General features: G+C 31.6%; 1 protein-coding gene across 2 annotated transcripts in view; it reads left to right on the top strand.

The window, feature by feature from the left end:
• The first annotated feature begins 27 nt into the window (after positions 1–27).
• LOC139520262 (protein neuralized-like) overlaps positions 28–22,939 on the top strand; it is a 42,009-nt gene continuing 19,097 nt past the window's right edge. The window contains exons 1-2 of one of the 2 annotated variants that reach the window (XM_071312762.1): positions 28–312; positions 19,469–19,975. In XM_071312762.1, the coding sequence (XP_071168863.1) occupies positions 279–312; positions 19,469–19,975 (541 nt within the window). In that variant the 5' untranslated portion in view covers positions 28–278. Of the gene's footprint in view, positions 313–10,172; positions 11,086–19,468; positions 19,976–22,939 lie in introns of those variants that run through there. The other variant, XM_071312761.1, reaches the window with a different exon arrangement.

Below are 22,939 nucleotides of genomic sequence, written 5' to 3'. Positions count from 1 at the left end.
ATCAAATGATAAAATGTAAACATTAAGAAAATTAGGACAACGGTACTTTCATCATCTTTAAAAGGTTGATTAAAATTTACCTGGTCATTTTATGATACAAATAAATGACCAAACGAATAAAACACTAAAGAATGTCAATATTTCAATATATATCAGTGTTGTAAGCGGCATACCATTTTGGAACTTCCTGCAATCTGTCACCACAGTGCCAAACGTTTATATTTATGTGTCTTTCAGAAATTAGCAGAGCTGCTTAGCTCGGTTCGGTTTCAAACAGAATGGGAAACCATAGTTCAAGTCATTCCGGGAAAGGTAATAGTTTTTAATGTCTTGATTTCCATTTTTTTGGTGGGAAAAGTTTAAGCGGTCACAAGACACACAACTCACAAGTTCAGTTGCATGAGCCTGTCTCCAGTCATTGGAAATTGTCCACCACTGGTTCCTGACTATTTGAATTTTTCAAGATCCACTTACATGAAAAATAAACTGCTCCCATATTTTCCTGAACCTTCTCTACAAAATGTATATAATAGAAATGATAGTTGATACGCAACTTCTTTTAAAAAAATAAATATTTACATATGCACCCAAAATTGGCATACTAATCAATTCACCCTACTAAGAAATATAATTTTACATTTGTTGCGTCATGTTAGAAGTTGAAGAGAAGGCTTGCCATACTGCTTTTCAGAATTTTTCGGTCCTCCATGCTCTTTAATTGTTAGCTGTCAGTGTGATGGTCTGTAATTTGTCGACAATTTTCATTAGGACCCACACATGTACATGTAAGAGCTACGGTTTCAAAGCTATAATACATTTAAACTTACAGTTATGCATATGTGACAGTTTATTATATAACCAGATGTGGGTACAGGTTGACTACAAAGGCCAGTCTGTCTACTTGTCCCTGCATGCGGGTTACTACCTTACGGTCACTGTTCTCTTTAGTTCAAGGTACGGCCTTCAACACAGAGCCTTGGCTCACACCGAACAGCAAGCTATAAAGGGCCGAAAAATTACTAGTGTAAAACCATCTAAACTGGAAAACCAATGGTCTAATCTATATAAAAACGATAAACGAGAAACACTTATGACCACGTACATAAACAGATGACAACCACTAAACATCAGATTCCTGACTTAGGACAGGCATGACAGGTGCAAACAATTGCAGCAGGATTAAATGTACCAAACCTTCGACCTTTTCTGAAACAATAGTATAACATCACAACATAGAAAAACACACTATCATGACTATAAAATATCAATTGGAAGGCTTATATAATTAACTCAATAAAAAAGGTAGTAACACAAATTAACACACAATGAACGAATAAAGTTGATCTGTGATACAATGGAATACATAGTTAATAAAAAATAAGGGAAGAATAATTAAGGTAAAAAGTAAATAAATAGGTTTGTATTTTTGTCCATTTGATGAGTTAAGCCTTTTTAAACTGATTTTTATAGTTCGTTCTTATGTTGTACTATTATACCCCTGTCCCAGGTTAGGGGAGGGGTTGGGATCCCGCTAACATGTTTAACCCCCGCCACATTATTTATGTATGTGCCTGTCCCAAGTCAGGAGCCTGTAATTCAGTGATTGTTGTTTGTTTTTGTGTTACATATATTTGTTTTTCATTCATTTTTTTTTACATAAATAAGGCCGTGAGTTTTCTCGTTTGAATTGTTTTACATTGTCTTATCAGGGCCTTTTATAGCTGACTATGCGGTATAGGTTGTGCTCATTGTTGAAGGCCGTACAGTGACCTATAGTTGTTAATGTGTGTGTCATTTTGGTCTTTTGTGGATAGTTGTCTCATTGGCAATCATACCACATCTTCTTTTTTATATTATATATATATATCATCCTCAGGATATTTAGGTCTATTAGGTCATAGACTTACATAGAGACTTCAAATGATGAACTGTATTGCAATGAAATATCTTCTTCTTACGTATACTGTTGGACTCACTGTGGCAAAAAATGATGAGTCACTGGACTCACCTTCAAAAACCCTTTAAATAGTGAGAACCCTGAATCCTGGTAAATAGGGAAATATGAAATACCGTCATGTTTCTAAAAAATATAGCATCACATTCATAACACTATCTATAAGAAACTAATTTTAGATAGCATCACATTGCCATGATGCTTGAAGACCCTACCCCTGGGGAGAACACTGCATTGGTGATTGTTTGACCATTACCATAATAACTTAATGAAAATCAATAAAAGAAAAAGGAATTTGTTAACAAAAGTAAATAAATTATCTACATGGAAAACATTTCAGATCCATTTATAATCTGAGGTAAATTTTCTGATTGTTTAAAACATGAACAACACGTTGTAAAAATCAGATGTCATTTTTGTGATATCATAACCATGTAGTTAACTTTCTGTCATACATGTAGTCCAGGGCCTAATCATGCTAATTATTATCTAGGGGCGTGTTTTATTGATCTCTTCTGTACATCACCAGAATGTCTTCTGGTGAAGAGTTCAAAAAAATGAATCTGGACCTCTTCTGGAGATATTCTACGGAAGATCAATAAAATAAAAAAATAAATTGCCGTCGAATACAGCAGGTTCTTGTTATGTTGGATGAATTGAATTAAGTTTACGATTTTTTTTAGAAAATTAAGATACGTCCAGTAGACCATGTAGAGTAGAAGGACTGTAAAATTGTACTCTGATCGTTACAATTTTCTTTATGCTTTTCTTCAATTCAATGTTGCTAAACAAATCAGGCTTTATCCCCCACTATTTGATTTTTAAGAATAATCTTATCCTGCACAAGAATTCGTTAATATCTGTCTGGAAAATTTACAAAAAGGACATCTTAGTCTATCTATTTATTTTTTAAAGTAACCGAACTGGATTATTTTTGTATAAAGCAAAGCTTTCAGAAAGTTCTCAAAATCATTTTTTTCTGGTGGTACCGGTCCTTGCAGAAAATCTTATCCGGTTCTAACTATTATTTCTAATGCAAAATTTCGATGGTCAAAACCTTCGGACTACCACTTTTCAAATGTATGCAACGTAAACCAGACGTTTCCTATACTTTTCGTTTAAATAAATGTTATCAGTTGGTTGTGTACTGATTGATACTTCAGTCTGGGAGAACAAGATTTATTTTAGAACTAGTTGCAACTAGCTTTGAACAAACTTCCAGTAATTGCAAATACTCTTAGTTTGATGTTTTGAGTCTATGGTCTTATGTTAGTTGGCCGGTTTCTTTTGAGTATCTCGTACCGACCTTTTCAGTTAATCAAATTGCAACTGATTTGCAGAGGTTGTTCTTATATTGTACTGCTACACTATTGTTTCAGCTTCGAGGAGGATCGAGCTCTCACAAACTAGTTGTTGTACTGTTAAATCACTGTCCCTGGTTACGAACTGGTTGGGATCCCGCTACTATGTTTAATCCCGCCACTTACAGGCTACTGACTTGGGACAGGAACTCGGTGGTTGCCGTTTGTTGCTGTGTTACTTCTTTGTTTTTCGTTCACTTTATTTTATACATTAATTAGGCCGTTAGTTTTCTCCTTTGAATTGTTTTACATTTGTGATTTCGGGGGCTTTTATAGCTCACTATGTTGTATTGGCTTTGCTTATTGTTAAAAGCCGTATGGTCAGGTGACCTATGGCTGTTAATTTTTGTATCATTTGGTCTCTTGTGAAGAGTTGTCTCGTTGGCAATCATACCACATCTTCGTTTTTATATGATCAACTTCTGCCATATTCGTTATGAACCTGTCCCAAGTCAGGAGCATGTAATTTAGTGTTTGTCGTTTGTTCATGTCTCAACTCATATTTGGTATTTTTTCAAATTGTTTTGTTTTGTATAATTAGACCATATTAGTTTTATCGTTTGAATTGTTTCACTTTCATGGCGTTTTATAAACGGCTTTACAGTATCGGGTTTAATTTATTGTTGAAGGCCTTACGGTTTTCTATTATTGCTTCCATCAACTACTTCATATTATTATAGTTGCGTCATCAGCAATCATATCACATCTCTTTGTTTTAATATTATATACCCGACTTTTTCTCTCGTGTTTTCCTGAACATGCATGAAATATTTGTCACTGGGCGTTAAAAATTAGCATCAATTTAAACTTGTGTTAGATAAGAAAAAAACATCTGATATTTATTTATTTGTTGGGATGCATGGGGGACAGGAGATTTTCGTTTATGAATATGGTTGCCTGGTAAAAGCAAAACAAAAATAGGCATGATTAGCGACAAATTAAAATGAATAATGATGTCCTCTTTCCTTTTTCATTCCTCATCTATTGATTTAAACTGACTACTAGCCCAATCATGAGTATTGAAATTAGCGTTAATCACTAATGAAAATATAATAAAAAAATGTAAAAAATTAAAAGTTCAATAAAATTGTAAAATTTAATAAATAAAAGAAAAATTGAAATGAACTATAGCAACCTCAATCAGGCATACGCCGGAAAGTAATTTTCAAAATGTTGATGGTTTTCTGTACCTTAAGAAGAATCAAAATTCCGTCTCTAGAATTTCAAATAGTTGTCCCTTAACTGTTACTGTCCGTGTAGTTCTTATATTCATCCAGCTTATCGTCCTACAGATATGTCCTACAAAGGCTGTCATACATGTACCATTAAAACGTTTATAACAAAGCTCACATTCTAGTATATCTTCATTCATTAATTTATGAATGTCATTTAGACTAAACGACGCCATGTTTGTTTTGTGCTTCTGCTGTCTAAACCACCTATTTAAAAAGAAGAGGTGGAAGAGAGCCAGAAGATCTTCCCAATGCAAAAAAATAGAAATGGACCTCTTCTGGCTCACTACCGAAGAACAAAAAAACACGCCCTAGGATTTAGGAGAGGGAGAAGTGACTTCTCCTTCCATGAAAGAGATGTGGTCAATTTTTTGGAGAAGTGAGATTCAATTACAGTTTCAGTTGCACAGAATCCTTGTGCTTATCACTAAGGAAATAGTGTTTTAATTTACATATGTAATAAAAAATATACTTGCAGTTTTTATTTAACCGCAAAATATTTTTTTTGGTCCCAGTCGTCAGCGGCTTCCAAAGACGGATTGTTTCTAGATAATAACTTTTGAATAAGTAAAAAAAATCAATAAAATTTTAACACAATGTTTATAACCACAAAAGAAAGCTTCCATATAACACGGGGAAGGCTGGGATTGAGTTTGGGGTTAATTTTCCCAAATATGTAGAAATAAGGTGCCAAAAAAGGGACAAAAAGAAGCATTTGCCTAGTTTACAGACAATAACTTGTGTTTAAGTGTATGGATCTCTAGAAATTTTTAACAGAAGGTTCAATTCCACTAAAGAAAGGTTGGGATTGATTTTGGGGGTTATGGTCACAATAGTTTAGGGAAAAGGGGCCCAAAATAATCATTTTTGTAGTTTTCAAACAATAACTTATGTTTAAGTGTATAAATCTCTCTGAAATTAAACCACAAGTTTTCATACCATGAAGGGATTGTTAGTATTGACTTTAGGGGGTTATGGCTCAAAATGTTTCGGAATTAGGAGCAAAAAGGGAAAAAACTAGGTATTTCTGGTCAATGGACAATTAAAAAGCAGCGTAAGGGAGGTAATCCTAAAACATTTAACTTGCAATGTTGGGTATGTTTGGATAAATCCTCCCTTACACTACTTGTACAATGTATATAATGTACAAAGAAATGTCAAGTTTTGGACTAATTGCAAAAAAAAGGGTTGCCAGGTGGTAGTATAGTTTTCAATTATTTTATTTCTCAAATTCCAGATTTTTGAAAAGTTTAAAGAAGAAATCGTTAATTGCATAATATTGCGCAATAAATTTGAATGATCTTGACATTTGTTTTGTGTGAGAAACTCGTATTATGTCAAAATTTTTATCGCAATCCAAATTCAGAGCTGTATACCAAGCTTGAATGTTGTGACCATACTTGCCCAAACTGTTCAGGGTTAGACTTCTGTGGTCATATAGACCTGCGCCCTGCGGAGCACCTGGTTTCGTGTTATTGTGCAAAATGTATATATAAAAATTTCTTAATAAAAAATGGTTAGACAATATAAATGTAGTTATAATTTATTTATTGATTTCTATTGTCAAATGTTCAAACCTATGATTGCTTTAGATAAAAATTGCAATTTTTATATGTATGCGTGTTACAAATTTTGTTGTAGAGGGGTCTAAATACAGTACAAACAACATTTTCAAAAGACCAAAAAAGTTAAAAAAGAATATTTTAACAAAACGCATTTGACTTATGATAACAGGTTGAACAGCTGATGTTCCTAGACCCTGGTGACTGCCATTGACTAATGCCAAATAAATTTATCACAAGATGTAACAAAATGGATCTTTATATTAATTTAATACCAAACTGAAAACAATAAACTTGCATCAAAGGTAGGAAACCACAAACATGTGGTGCTAAAAAATATTTTTTACACTATATCCAGATTCGATAATAAATTTCTCTTCAGTGATGTTAGGGATCAAAACAGCATTTGGAAGGCCATATAATTTACCTCTATTTAGGATAGACTCTTGAATTTTAAAGAATAAAATAGGAGGAACGGATTAAATTTACCGGAGGGAAAATATAATACAAGCCCAAACAAAATAAATATAAACAAGTCTGAATTGAAAACAACATTCAAACCTATGATTGCATTGGATAAAAACTGCAAATTTTATAGATGTGCATGTAAAACAAATTTCGTTGTAGAGGGGTCTAAATACAGCACAAACAACATTTTCCAAAAGACCAAAAAAGTGAAAAAGTATATTTTAACAAAACGCATTTGCCTAACAGGTTGAACAACTGATGTTCTTAAACCCTACTAACAGTTATTGAAAATTGCCAAATATATATAAATTGTTCACAAGATGTAACAAAACGGATCTTTATATTCATGTAATAGTTACATTTAGTTGTGTTAAGTTTGCTGACATGGACATGGCATTAATCATGTTAATGATATAAATACAGGTACATGTACAACAAAACCTGTTACAAAATGTATGTCTCTGTTTTATTTCATCATATTTGTTACTGCCATGACTGCATTAAGATAACAAATATACATTTTACTGTAATACGTTGTACAATGTATGTCTGAATTTTCGGAGAGAAAAAATGAAAGCCTTCACCGCATTTCAATGAATCTCAATTCAATGAATAACCCATTATGATAGATGTATATTAATGTATTGCAAAATAATACAGAATTCCATTATGACCAACTGTTCTGGCTATGGTAGTTAAAACTATTCAAACGAGCGATTACACATGTGTGTAAAATGGGCTGTAAATGGCCCAGACCTGATTATATTTGAAAGGATTAGATGAATCCAGTAATTATGGTACTACAATGTACTGATTATAACTTTTTTTTCCTTTGGCAAATAAACCCAACATTTAAAGCTTAAATTTTAAAATTTGTTGATTATATAGGAGAGAACTGAAGCATGAATGGAGCAGACTCCCATTGATCAGTTAGTGTGCCCCCTCCCCCATGAAAAGTTCTGGATCAGCCACTGGTGATTGACAATTAGCCCACTTCTCAAAACATGCCAAATGTTTCGATATTGCTAAGACACCTGCACATGTAAATTAAGGTTGAATAATTATACTAACTATTTTCCCTTTCGATAATATATTTGATATTGTTTTATGGTAGAAAGAGAATGAAAAAAAAATTATTCTGGTAGCTGATACAAGAAGAACTGTTGAAAATAAAGATGTTAGTTAACCCTTTCGCGGCGAGTGTATCCTTGAGGATACACAATGCGCAGGGCGGATGTATCCTTGAGGATACACGGTGCGCAGGGCGAGTGTATCTTTCAGGATACATAAATTATATCCCAATAAAAGTCATGAGTTTACGCTATTTAACTTAGGCTCAAGGATACAAAAAATTCAGCAAAAATTTAAACATTTTTTTTTTCGTTACAAATTTTGTTTATTACACTTACATTACTTATTAGTTGTTACTTTATGATATGGTACAAAAATCAACAAAAAAAATATTAGTTGTTACTTTATGATATGGTACAAAAATCAACAACAAAAATATTAGTTGTTACTTTATGATATGGTACAAAAATCAACAACAAAAATCTTTTTTACCTGAGATGACTTTTAAAATGTTTATATCATTGAAAAAGCTCCAAATTATCTCCCTTTGGTAAAAAAAAATGCCATTTTATTTCATTTATAACATCTTTTTTAACTCATCGGTGACCTATATTTTTGATTATTTTTTTCAAATTCGCTGTGCTTACACTAAACTATTGTAAAATTTAAGCAACTTCTGTAATTTAGTTCTTTTTTTATTTCGATATTACCTTTTTTTGTCTCCTATTAGTTCAACTGAAAACAAGTAGCTTAACAAAAATGCATGCTTCTTTCTAAGGCAGATTGTGAGATTAGATGAACAGTGACCCCTTAATTATACCTCCGCATTAAAACGCTTTAAAAAAGGGGGGGTATGCTGTTTTACCTCTGTCTGTCCATCCGTCCGTCAGTCCGTCCATCAGTCCGTCAGTCCGTCCGTCAGTCACTCCATCCCATGAAACTTTCGTCACATTTTTCTCAGGAACTACACATTCACCCTTTCTGTAATTTGGTATCAACATTTATATATGTCAGCCATACCGTGTGATGCGTTTTTAGATTCATCACTTGACAACTTCCTGTTTACCGAACACTTGTCTGATTTTACACATGATAGCCAAGTTGAAAATTTTCGTCACATTTTTCTCAGGAACTACAATACAAGGATTTCTGAAATTTGGTTTCAGGATTTATATAAGTCAGCTATACCCTGTGATGCGTTTTCAGATTCATCACTCGACAACTTCCTGTTTACCGAACAATTGTATGATTTTACACATGATAACCAAGTTAAAAATTTTCGTCACATTTTTCTCAGGAACTACAATACAAGGATTTCTGAAATTTGGTTTCAGGATTAATATAAGTCAGCTATACCGTGTGATGCGTTTTCAGATTCATCACTCGACAACTTCCTGTTTACCGAACACTTGCATATTTTTACACTATTAATATTATCCACTTGCGGCGGGGGTATCATCAGTGAGCAGTAGCTCGCAGTTTCACTTGTTTATTTTATTTTTCTATTAAGTATAGGATAAAGTTTAATTAGAGAAAAAAATAGCGAAATCCTATATTTTAAAAAAATGATTTATACCTGCAAGCCCTCTTAAATCAAATGTTGCTTTATTCTTTATTTTTGGACAAATTCAGACAACTCTTGTGCAAATGCAAGAAAAAATTGAGGTTTGCATGGTCTGAGAAAGGAATGATTGGTAGGCTTAAAACAAGCATATGTTATATTTTTGGCCTACATGTATTTAAGTACTGGTAGATTCAAGAATTTAAGGGGTAAGAAAATAGAGTTGGGAAATGTAGGCAATTTAACACCAGATTGATTTCTAATTAATTAGAATGTATATAGGTTGTAATAAATATTAAGGGAAGCTAATTTTGTAGGTAGTGTACTTTTTCATGTTCAAAAGTATTTTCTAGAAGAAAAAAAAAATTATTATTAATATGTCAGATTAATTGAATTGAAAAGGGACTCTTAGGCTGCATTCATCAGTTGTCTTTAAAAAAAACTTTTAAAAAAATCTCAAGAAGAGATAAGGAGAGAAAAATACACATTAATTTCTATGTAGCAGTTAATTTTAAGTCCTCCATCAATGGTTCAACAAATGTCATACATTATATATGCTGACTGAGTAACCAAGAGATATTTTGCCAGCTAAATATATAAGCTTTTTTTTTACATAATACATTGAAAAGTTGCCAATTAATACAAGGTTCTTTTAAATTTAACCAGCAAAGAACTTTTATTCAGTCCTAATTATTATTGTTAATTGAAATACTACGATATAAACAGGATGAAAGCTGTAAAATTCAGCACCACTTTTGACGTACTTCAGATATAACTTGCTGTATCTTTTTAAAACATATTGAAAGAATTAGGAGAAAAACCATTTCACTGTGCATCAGAGATCATTTCTAGTTATGTCAGCTAATTATACTGTAAAACTATTGAGCCTCAAATCTGTTGCTATGGGCAACAATAAATATACAAACTTTATCACTAAAACTGCTGTAGATGCCGACTTAGATAGGATGATTTCTTTATTTTGTCAGAGGGGAAGGTATCAACAGGCTGATTATTCTCTTGAGAGATTTGAAACTGTGTGGAAAGGGGGGAAATGTATTGAACATCAATTTAGTGGGGAATTTAACTTATGTGGCTTAAGAGGTCAAAGAAATTGAAATGATATTTTTTTTTATGTAACATTTTGCAGTAGATATTGTCAGAGTTTGTCTCTGTTTTTATTTATGAAAATGCAGTTTCTTTAAATGAAAAAATTGCTAAGCCATTTTGTCAAATTTACACCTGTTTTTCGTTGTTTTTTTCCTCTCCCTTAAAGGAATCAAACTTTATTTGTCATTTGCCAGTTGCTGGTTATCTACATGTATAACAAGAAAATAAAAATAAAACTTCAGTATTTGTATATATATTTAACACATGTATATTAATTTATATTTTATACAGTTAAGAATTGTACCCAAAACAAGGTCTTACAGTATACTTTTTATAAAAGAATTAAATAAATACAGATAATTATATCAGCAAAAAAAATTCAAGTTGAAGTTTCCCCTGAAGGTTACCTCTTCAAAATCAACAAAACATCTTGATGCATGAATGTGTGAACTAATAAAAATTGGCAAGATGATGGATTTTATCATATGATCAAATACCATTTGAGATTTTCCCTATCACACCAGCTGTTGTAACCTTTAACCCCCAGGACAAGATAGAAGATGGAAGAAATGGCAGTTAAATGTATCCCAGGGAAGGGAGATGTAATGCTGTGTTAGTTCATAAGACATGGGACTTTGTACAATGGAAAGTGTTATGTTTGATTTGAGTAAAAGTCGTAAACTCAGAAAACGTGGTTCTTTACCAGAACTTTTTCATGCTTTTGAGGGCATGCTTTTTCACAGACGAGGATTAGTTGACAGACGCAATAGTATGTAATTTTTTTATTAAGTTTAAAATTAGGTTCTATAGTTTAGAAGTTAGAATACACATGATTTAATAATGTGTAAAACTGATGTGGGGAAAAATTTTCAATATCATTTATCAGAAGAAAAAAACTGATTGACCTAGCTTGTTGGAAAAACCAGATTAGAACCATTTTTTGGCGTTTTTGTGTAGTATCAAACTTAAGTGTATTTTAAGTTATCTTTATTATATGCCAATGTGTTTGCATTTTACTGTTGTTCAGTTGTGAAACCTTGTATATGTTATAGGCATTTATAAAACCCAGACATTTCAGATGTCTGATAATAACTATTGTTTGCTTTCCAAAACACAAACTGTATGCAAGGGATATCAGAATGTTTAAGAAAAAAGGAAAGGCAAGCTCCCTTTCAATATGTTGATATATTTTAGTGAAATAACAATTATTTAATGAAGAAAAAAAAGTCAGTCCTTTCGCTTTATGCGGTTGTTTTCATCTGTTACAATACACTTCATGTCTGCTTTCCCTGACAACTGCATTAGAATTTGCCCAAATAAATCAGACAACATCATTGTTTATCCACGGACTTCAGATGTTTTGCAGCATTGTCACATTATGCACATGATACTGCAATAAATTATAAGGGTTTATCGTCAACCCCTTGCTGTGCATTTCATGCTCTAAAGTCCTGTCCTTGAAGTTAAATTTGTTTTTCGACAGGTACTATAAGATTGTTCTCTTTCTGTCGGTCTGACATGGACCTGTCTGGCCCTATCACATGTCTATAACTTCCACATTCTTCTCCCAAAATACTTAAAGTTTTGTAAACAACATATTTGTTACATTTTTCAACAGACATTAAGCATTCATATGGGAACTAACTGTGCCCCTCTGCCTGATGGCTTGTTCTTTTATCCTTATAAGGCATACATCTTACATGAAATGTAAGGCATGTATTTGCTATTTGGATTCCTTGATAGACAGTTGCTGATTACATGGCAGCTATTTATGTTTTATCATTTTCATTTTCTTGTACCTATTATAACATAGAAACTAAACATCACTTGGAACTGAGTTTTACAACATACTTTTTGCTGTTTGTTTGTTTTTTCCACATTTACTAGATGTATAGGGGATGTTTGAGAACTCACAATACTTGTTTAACTGCATGTTTGCCCATGTCCCAAGCCAGGAACCTCTACTCTTATTGTAATGAGTCCTGTCAGTTTTCAAAATTTTGGTATATTTGTATACTTCTCTGTTGTAAGTGTAGTGTCCATTTCCATTGATTTCACTGAACTAGCATAACTAGTATTCATTATTGTTTAGGGGTCAGCCGAAACAGACTTCCCCTTCTGGATTTTGTTGCTGCAATAAACACCCATTGGTAGCATGGGGCTGTTTTTCTGCTCTTTGGTTAGGTTGTTGTCTCTTTGACACATTCCCCATTTTCATTCTCAATTCTATTAGTTGACTGTTTGAGAATATTTGGGATAATGCATTTCTTTAGCAACACTCCTGGAAATTTTATTTGATCTTCCCTGAAAAGCAATCAATTCAAGTCAACTTTAGCTAAAACTAAATCATCTCAAAAATGTATGCAATGATAAAACATATGCTAGCTCACTTTTGATGTTTGTGATTTGGATAACTCAAGTTAAAAAGCTAAAGGTAGAAATCATTTAGGAATCAATTTCAATTATAAACTAGTACATTTTATAATTAAAATTAAGCATAAGATTCAATATTGTTATAAATAAAACCAATAAATTGTAAGGTTATGCTAAAATGGCTAATGGACTCTCAAGTTGATATCCTCCACAAGGATAAACCAATGAGAGCTTTTTCCCTTATTTCCAGTGTGGTCTTAAGCTTTGTTAAATCAAACAATCATTTTTCAAGATATCATGTTGTATAATAAGGACAAGCCCTTTCAATATTTATGATTTTTACTTGATGTCATATTTATGATGGCGTTCAAACATAATATCATGTGGACATGACACACCTGTTTATTGTTCTTCTAATCTTTAAGTAATATATCAATTAATATTTAAATAGAAAATACCACAAATAAACAATACAATTACATTGATATAACAATCTGGTCAATATTTATTAGGATTGATCAAATTAGATAAAGTTAGTGTGAAATAATATCCAAATAATGATTTGTGTATGCATAGGTGTTACCGGTTATGGTGAAAAGTAACCCCTCATCACAATTTTCATAAGACTTATTAGGTTGTAAAATTTGAGTCTACATAACCTACTTTTTATGCTTGAGTGACTACAACAAAGTATGCTGATATAAATTATTTATATTAGAAGATTATAATGATGTTTCTTATGCACCAAATGCTCTTGTGGAGAGTGTGCCATGCTGTCTACAGGTAAACAACCCTTACAGCAACTACATGTATTTGAAGAGTTTATTGGTTGCAAGGCAAAATTTTGGTCCCTGTCAGACTTGGGGTCAATTACATTGGAATGTAATTAATTAAATTACACATTACATTGCAAAAATGGTCAATTACACTAATTACACAGTTTTTGAAATGTAATTAATTAAATTACAATTACTTTACTAAAGTAATTAATTAAATTACACATTACATTTCATCATGATATTTTTTAGCAATAATTTACATGTTTATATAATGCATGTGTAAAATTTTCATGTAAGCAGAGTTTAAGCGTTGCATTTGATAATCATTTAATATAGTTATTTTAATGTTTTGTCTATTATTCTGAATCTCTCTGGTCTCAAAACAGCAATTGTACATAGTCTTTCGACAGGAGCTAATATGGTAAAAGATATTGTTTGATCAGGACATGGAAGTTTTTTGATTAGAAGATCATTATATTGATAGGAGAGGGAATTTGTTCCTATTAACTTGCCAATACATTAAGGGGTATTTTGACATCTCAGAAATGAACTCATTTGAATTAAACATATAATATGAATAAGGAAATTAGAAATGAATTTAAAATATTTTTTCATTTTACTTTAAAAATATAAAAAAAGTGCTTGTCACAATATTGAAAATAATTTTTAGTACAAACAATGTATATAATGTTTCAATATTAGCAATATTTTGCTAATTAGATAAAATATCTGTAATAGTGGCATTGCCCCTGGACATTTTAATCTGATTAATTGCTGTTTGTTTTTACAGCTGTTAATTTTTATTTCTATAATCATTTTGTGTACACTAATTTGACAAAATGATTGTATGCAGTGATTTTAAATTCTAAATGAACTGTCTCAGAAAGATGTTTCACAGTGACACATTTTATTGTTTTTGTTTAACAAGGTGTTTATTACTTATCAATCTATTTAGTTAAAGATCTTTCTTAAAAACTGAACAACCCTAATATATATGATTATCACATTTTTTAAATTATAAGACTATTAAAAAAAAATCTGTAGGTCAAATAAAATATATAAAAATTTAAGAAAAAATTACAGACTTCATATTTTAAAAAAGCATTGATATTAATATTTGAAAAATATATATAATTTTACAATTTATATTATAAAACACAAATCCTTAACTGTAACACCATAAAAGTACATGTAATTGAAATGTAATTCAAACGTAATTGAGCATTACATGCTTTTTTCAATGTAATTAATTAAATTACCATTACATGTAATTAAAAAAATGCTCAATTACACATTACATTCAATTACATTGAAAATTGTAATGCATTACACTTAATTACCATTACATTTTTAATTACCCCATCCCTGGTCCCTGTCCAATATACACTCATTTTCAAATGGCAGTCTTAATTTCCTGACATTCTCCATGACGGCCTCTATTGCAGGATCTATCTATTGAAGGTGTTGATAATGTGTTCTGGTCCTGAAAACACATGAAATATTTGCTACTGGACATTAAGCCACCAACAATCAGTAAATTTTAATGATGTATCAACATTTAGTCAATTCATTCTTGATTTCCTTGTAAAAAATGCTAATTGGTCAACTTGAATGGTTCAGACTTTCTTATATTTCCTTTTGAGCAGGAACTCCTAGTTTTACAGACACATCATCACATTTGCAGCAGATTAGCATATTTATTTTGTGCTGACAGATTTTGTTTCTAGAAATGTTCAGTGATATTATATCTTCTCCATCTTGATAAAATTCAGCAAGACAGATGTCAGAGTGTTGTAGTCTTATCATGCTGACCCTTGTTTGAATGGACAGACAGATACAGTCAGAAACAGATTATATATGTACAGTGTAGGTGGATTTTGCTTTGTCCACCTGCTCACAGTGAGAACCACGCCAGGCCTTGCGGTTATAAAACTTTCGAGCATGATTTTTGTACTCAGACTTGAGAATCAACCAATCAAAATGCTTGATTTCATGTTTCAAGCATGATTTTTGTGCTCTGAGCACTGAGCAAAGTTTTATGACTTCAACCCCAGGTGGGCAAAATTTTTAGCTTGTCCACTCTGCCCATCCATAGGAGTGGGCATATGGGTGGGCAGAGCTGCAATTTCTTTTCTTGAATCAGAAGACTTGCAAGTACAATCAATTGAAAAAAGCAGATTCACATTTGTAATCTAATTTTTTTTACAAAAAAGGAGATTATAGCTAGAATGGGCACAGGTGGGCTGTCCACTGTGGGCAGGTAGAAAAAGCAAAATCCACACAGGCTGTTGTGTACCTTTGCCTTACATGTTCCCCTGCTCCAGTAAGAGAGTGTTCCTTAATTTTTTATTCAACTGAATCAGATTTAAATGAATGGTCCCTTAATTAATAAAAGTCTATGAGCAAAACAGTCTATAAGCATTGTACAACCTGTTTTCCTAAGTTCTGTCTCTTTAGTTTTGCTTTCTCTGCAAAGTCTTTTATATTAAAATAAATGTAAACCACTGAAGTTAACTCACGTTGCAATGGTCCTGCCAAGCATATTAGTTACCAGAGTTGTTCCATTTTTACCAGCATTTCTGATAGAAAAAAACTTACATTAGTCCTATATTAAGCCTTTCTTCACTTATTTCTTCTGTTTATTTATTTATTAAGCTAGTTTAAAGTCGTATGAAACGAGTGACTGGTAAAAAATTATGTTTATCTGATTCTTGAACCAATACATGTATATATCATAAATTTATAGTCCTCTGTGCACGATTTTATCAATTTTTATACGACCGCAAAAATTGAAAATGTTTTGGTTGTATATTGGTATCACGTCAGCGTCAGCGTCAAATATTTTTTTTTGGTGGGTTGCTTCAATTTTCTTACCTATAATAAAAAGAAGAAAAAGCAGCAGAAAAATAATTTGGAAAGTTCTGTTGCTCTGTGAATCTTATTATCAATTCCATTTATTGTCAGTCCGAATCCTTTGAGCCAGGTGTACAACTTCATGTGAAGCTTAAAAGAAGTGTTTGAGGGGGTTAGCACAAGGGCAAACTAATTGGTTGTCAGCCTACTGAGTGTAAGATATTGATCAGACTTTGTAGCTGCACCTCTATGTATGATAAGACCATCTGTTTCATTGACCTGATAACTTATCTTTCTGTAGAGAACCAAAACATCTTCTCAAAACCAGAATAATTAGCCCATTTCTACAGAACACATCTATTTGCAAGGTCAATTAATGGTGTACTAAACATATTAACATTCCAATCAAGCTAAAGAAAGGAATAGTTTATTTGCCAGACTATTCTTTAAGAATCCCTCAGACCAGGTACACATATTTAATAATAAGAATTGTACATCTGCAGCACTTGTATTTGTGTATCAGTATATATTATCATGGCACTGTAGTTGCTCAGGTAAATTCATCAAATTGAAATATCCATTTTCTGAAGGATGAACAATCTTGAAAACATATTATTGTGTGTGTATAAAATATTTAGTTGGGCTGTATCACATTCATCTTTTCTGTCTGTCAGTCTGTGTTACCGGTATGGGCTGTATCACATTCATTTTTTCTGTCTGTCAGTCTGTGTTCGAACAATTATTTCCATCACATTTTTCTCAGGCACTATTTAATATTGAATGACCTCATAATTATTCATCAGCTTAATAGTGATAAGTTGTAACCTGTGAACACTTTTTGGTTCAGTTGGACCCGTGCTTCCTGTTTGCCCATAATTGAATTTTTTCAATATATATGTTGAATGAACTTCATCTTTTTATTTGCTATTTTCATTGATCATTTTGATAATACTTAAAAGTAAGTGTCTTAATATAATTTACTTGTTTGGGTGAACACTCAATGTGTAATAAGTATAAAGGGAATTAACTCTGTCAGAAGTAATAAATCATCATCCTTGAACTTAGAGGTGTTTAAGGTGCAGCTGATTACACATCATAATGATAAGGATAGTACAATGAGGATGTTATGATTAAAGAGAAGAAATTGATCAGATGATCTGTCATTCTGTATGTTTTGACAGTAGACTGCTAACATCTGTTGGTAATGATGGAGATCTTACATTATTATACATGACCAATCACATCATTAGGTACATAGTAATTAACACAAAGCCATGGACTGCTTCCAAAATAGTGATAAGTTGACTTTATTGTATTGTACTGGATTATTACAAGACACAGTCATAGTCTTTAGTCATTATGTAAACAAATTCTTCTTAGATACCAAACTTTGAAAAAAATTACACCATTGTTTCATCTCCAAAAGACTCATTGATCAGTAAGAGACACTCTAATAAAAAAAAATAAAAAAGCTGCATAAAGTTCTTAGTTGAAGATCATTTGGGACCAAAATTGTGAAAGGTTTGATGTTAACAACTTAGTTTATGTCCTATCAATAGAAACTATTAAAAGATAATGTTTTGTATACTGTAAACATGATAATGAGCCGATACACATGTAGGTGGTAGGTCCTCTACTCTGGTCAATTTGGCCAATCTGACAAAATCCTGCAGAACTGTGCTTAACTGGCAGAGTAGGCTCTGTAATGCTTTCTTCAAACATTTAAAATGTTGATTATTAAAATTTGCTGACTAAGCAAACTTGTAAATTTGACCTCATTTTTTTCTACATTAGATTTATATGGACTGGGTCGAGAAGTAAACATATTCCTCATGATGAAGATATGAAAATTAACCACATTTTAATAGACATTTTTAAATTTTTTATATATTTTACATGGCAAATGCAAGGATTTTACGTACATTTAATTTATTTATGTGACTGCATTACATGCAAAGATATGAAATACAGTTAACTGCACTTACTTTTTTCAGTCTTTGTGGTTATTTTAAGTCTGTTGATAAACATTAACCAACTAACATGTTGTACTCAAGTGCATATTTATGCTTTTTAACACATTCAATTTAAAAATTTAAATTACTTTTAAAGTGCAAGCTACACAGCTTTGTTTCATTGTTTACAGTATGAAAGAAGAGTGAATAACTACTTAAGGATAGTGGATCCGATCCGTCTTAACCTATACATGTTCAATTGATATCAAGACCAATAATGTGTGTTAAGGGTTTTCTGACAGACCCAAAATTAAGACCGTATTTGCAACTCTCACCCTTAAGTTTTTATAGATATTGCTTAACAATAAAATCAGAATTAAAGTTAATAAAATTGTGTATGAAGTTTTTTTTAAATATTGCAATTTTTCTTTACAGTCAACATGGTCAGTTTCATAATTAGTAAAGTTAAATATTTTTTTATTGACCTTGTCCTGAATATGCAACCAACAAACAACTCAGTAAAACCATTTTTTTAGGAGTGAAAATTTCTATTTATATCTCAGATATAATTATAAAGGTACATATATCATACAATGGTCTAGGGAAGTAATTTGACAGTCACTCATTAAAAGTTTAAAATTTATACTCTTTTTCATATGACATGGTAATTGAATGCCTTTTGGATAGCATATGAGCTTTTCAGATAAGAAGGTTACTGTGACCTATATTTAGTACCCTATTTACTTAGATTTTGTGTGTTTGTCTAATGCAGATCTCCACTTTTAAATGAAAATTTTGTATATGGACATGATGGATGTTTATATAAGAGGAGTTAATTTAAAAGAAATTAACAGCCTAAAATAATATGACATGTTATTGATTTAAATGTTTAATTTTATATTTGGGTACAATTTACAGATACTATGTGACTATTTTGATATTGACAATCATATGAATTGATGTATAAAGGATGTATTCAAGAGATTAGATGCATACTCATCACATTTTTATCCTTTTTATACGGAAGTTAAACTCAAGTGTTCTATTTATTTCATATGATATGTGGTATATCAAGCTATTTTTCAGATTATGTTTCAATAATACTATATCATGTAAATTAAAAGTAAAGGACTATACAGGAGTAAGGAATTTTTTGTGCACATGATAATTAACATTATGTTGTCATTCTTTGCAGGATTCAGTGCAGACCTTACAGGAGTGAACACTGATTGGCCGATACAGTTTCATGATATCCATGGTGACAATGTTGCTTTAAGCCATGACAAGGCAAGAGCTCGCAGAGCAGACAGTTTCTGTAAATCTATATGCTTTAGTAATCGACCAATAGCTATAAATGAAAGGGTCTATCTTAAATTTTCCCAGACGTCAAGCAGTTGGAGTGGAGTGCTGCGGTTTGGATTTACAAGTCTGGACCCTGGAAGTACACAGGGTCCGGACCTTCCGAGATATGCCTGTCCTGACATGACAAATAAGCCTGGTAACTGGGCTAAAGCATTAGGGGAAAGATACGCTGCAATAAACAATGTGTTACATTTCTGGTATAACAGAAATGGTGATGTTATGTTTGGTATTAATGGAGAGGATATTGGACTATTCTTCACTGGTGTAGCTACAAATACTCCTCTCTGGGCATTGATGGATATCTATGGCAATACAATTGAGATTGAATTTGTTAAATTTGGTGAGTTGAAATATGTCTATAGAACAAACATTGGCAAAGAAAACTACTGTGGATTCAGTAATATTTGTGCAATACCAATTAGGTTTTGTGGGTATAGTTACACAAGGAAAAAATAAATGACTCCTAGCTAGGTATATAGAGGGACAAAAGAGACCAAAGGGACATTCAAACTCATAAAAAGAAAAACCCAAAAAAACTGGAAACGTGTGATGCCTAAGAAAGAAAAAAAGACAAACAATAGTAGAGAAACACAACAAAGAAAATTAAAGACTGAGCAACATGAACCCCATCAAAAAAGGGGAATCCAGCTCCACATGTGGCTCCTTTCCTTTTACTCATGTTAATACACAAACCTGGTAATAAGTATGATTCAGTAGGTCACATTCTGGGAAAGTGGGACAAGATTATTGATACAACATTTTGGAACACATCAGCTGTATTCTATAACATTATCAACCAACTTGATGGCATTTGTATATATAGAAGATAGGAATTATTATTGTTTTCCAATCATCTTGACATCAACAGTATCATAGAATAAGAAGATGTGGTATACTATTGCCGATGAGACAACTATATCCATTAGGGACGAAATAATGTAGATATAAGCATCTATTAGTGTTGTCAAATCGTACACATTTGCCTAACTGGTTACCTGTATAATCGTTCGACCGATTAACTGGCTAACTGGTAGTTTAAGTTAATGTTTGAAGGCCTTATCAATAGTACCCTACACATCGATATAAGAAGATTTGGTATGAGTATCAATGTGACTACATTCCATCCAAGTCATACATTGACGTTTTTATAATACGATGAATTGAAATTTGGCCTTTGGTTTTATAAGGCTTGTCTGTGAAGATTCCTGTTTAAGTTTGACTTTTAATAATCAAATGCACGGTATCAACTATGGCATTGGTACTAACTTCAAATTGAAAAATTAAAAAAAAAAAAAGGTCTTGATCTCATAGAATTGAATATGTCTGAAACTGATGATTCTTCCATTTTGTCTTGTTGTCTCTGAAAATAATGTGAGGTGTTTCAATTAAAATTGATTAATCCTGATATTCGTACCATCAAGTATACATTGATTACATTCACGTTGGTTTGCTTTTTACAGTTATTGAGCTAACATTTAGTTTAAAGTATGACAAAGACTTGCACGATGGAGATTACACATTCAGATGTAGGTCTACACAATATAAGATAAAAAATGAAACAATAAAGTAAATTGTAAAATTTAATCCCATTACTGATAAAAATTACTGTTAAAAAAACAAGAAGCTAATTATGTTTCCTTAAGATCTTGCCCCAAGCTGAGAGACAAGTTCTAAATAATTTTATTAATAGACGAAAACACAACTATTTAATTATTTCAATACAAATTTATATCAATTAACCTATTAAAATTGAAAAAAAAGTCTGGTTAACTGGTTAGCGTTTTTGGTATTTCATATTCGGTAGTTCGAACGGTTAACAGGTTAACTGTTGACAACACTAATCTGTATGTATCACTGTATTGCCTTCAACAATGAGCGAAATGATAATGTATCTTTAAATGCTTACAATTACTGAAAATCAAGCAGATACCAATTTTGTGGGTTCAGGTGAACCATGATAGCAATAAATATCCAACTAATTACATATTTTATATAGGCTTGTGTGCAGACTTTGTCAAAATAAAGAAATTAAATATATCCATGAAAATGTAAGTTTTGCCTAGTCCACAAAAAATTTGTACCTACGAAAATAAATGAATTCATGGAAGTCTGCTATAGTCTAAATGATTATCTTACATAAACAAATGATGCAGTAGAAGAAAAAAAATATCTGATCAAACTATTTACCGGTGCATCGATCTTTATCTTTTACAGCTTTATCCAAGCAGGAAATAATTGTATAAGGAAATGAAAGCATCTTAGTTTTAAAAGTGCACTAACATGAAATAAAAGAAAAAAATAAACATATTTCCTGTTTGAAAATCTTGCAAAGGATGTGCTCTTTAAAAAACTATTGTATCTATATTATTTTTTCATGTATGATTCATACAATCAATTTTTTGTAAGCCATATTACAGAATTTGCTGACACTTCATAACTATTTATTATAACCATCAACACTGCATTGTTTTGCTGAAGTGGACTGATTTAACTTTTGATTCTGCCAATTAGATTTTTTTCATTTCTCTAGCCAGTAATTTTTCTTATGAACTATTTCCTAATAACAAATATTTAATGATTTATATATGGTATTTGTTCATGTTGTTCTATATTATAACCTGTTTACATAAGAAAATTATGTAAAATGTCAGTTAAAACCACATGAATAGAAAATATTGGACTTTTGTCACTAGGTCTTTATATGAATACAATATTTACTATTATTAACACCCAAACAGATGCAAGTAGATAAAAATCCCATTTTAGTATGACCCAAACAGATGCATGTATACAAAATCTTGTTTTACTATGACATGTATTTATTTCTGTTTGATGTCATCAATGATATATTTTACACCTGATCTCAGGTAACAGTTAAACCTGTATTGATCACCTGAATGTCGTTATTGATTTACTTATCATGCTTATTGACTATATCATACTATATGGTTTGCACGCATGGTCAGTTTTCTTACCATGTTATTGTTTATTAAGCAAATAAGCAAAGTTTGTATCCAAAGAGTAATAAACTAGTAATGCTAGTTACGAACAATCTGTTTACTTTTAAAAATATTTTTGCATGCTAACAAAAAGTTAGCAATGCATTTTGGTAATAGAAAAATGAGAAAAAATATTTAGATATAACTCCAAAAATTCTCAATTAAATATCTCTTTAAAAATTCAAAGTCATGAATAAATGGAGGAATAATTTGCATTATTAAAATCAACATGAAATTGATTACTGGTTGAAATATTCATAACTTTCTTTAACTTCCTTATGAATTGAAATAGATTATCTAACAAA

The sequence above is a fragment of the Mytilus edulis genome, chromosome 4 (assembly GCF_963676685.1).
Source record: "Mytilus edulis chromosome 4, xbMytEdul2.2, whole genome shotgun sequence".
Classification (NCBI taxonomy): domain Eukaryota; kingdom Metazoa; phylum Mollusca; class Bivalvia; order Mytilida; family Mytilidae; genus Mytilus; species Mytilus edulis.
The sequence above is the reverse complement of the archived record's forward strand: the minus strand, read 5'-3'. Positions and strand labels throughout refer to the sequence as shown.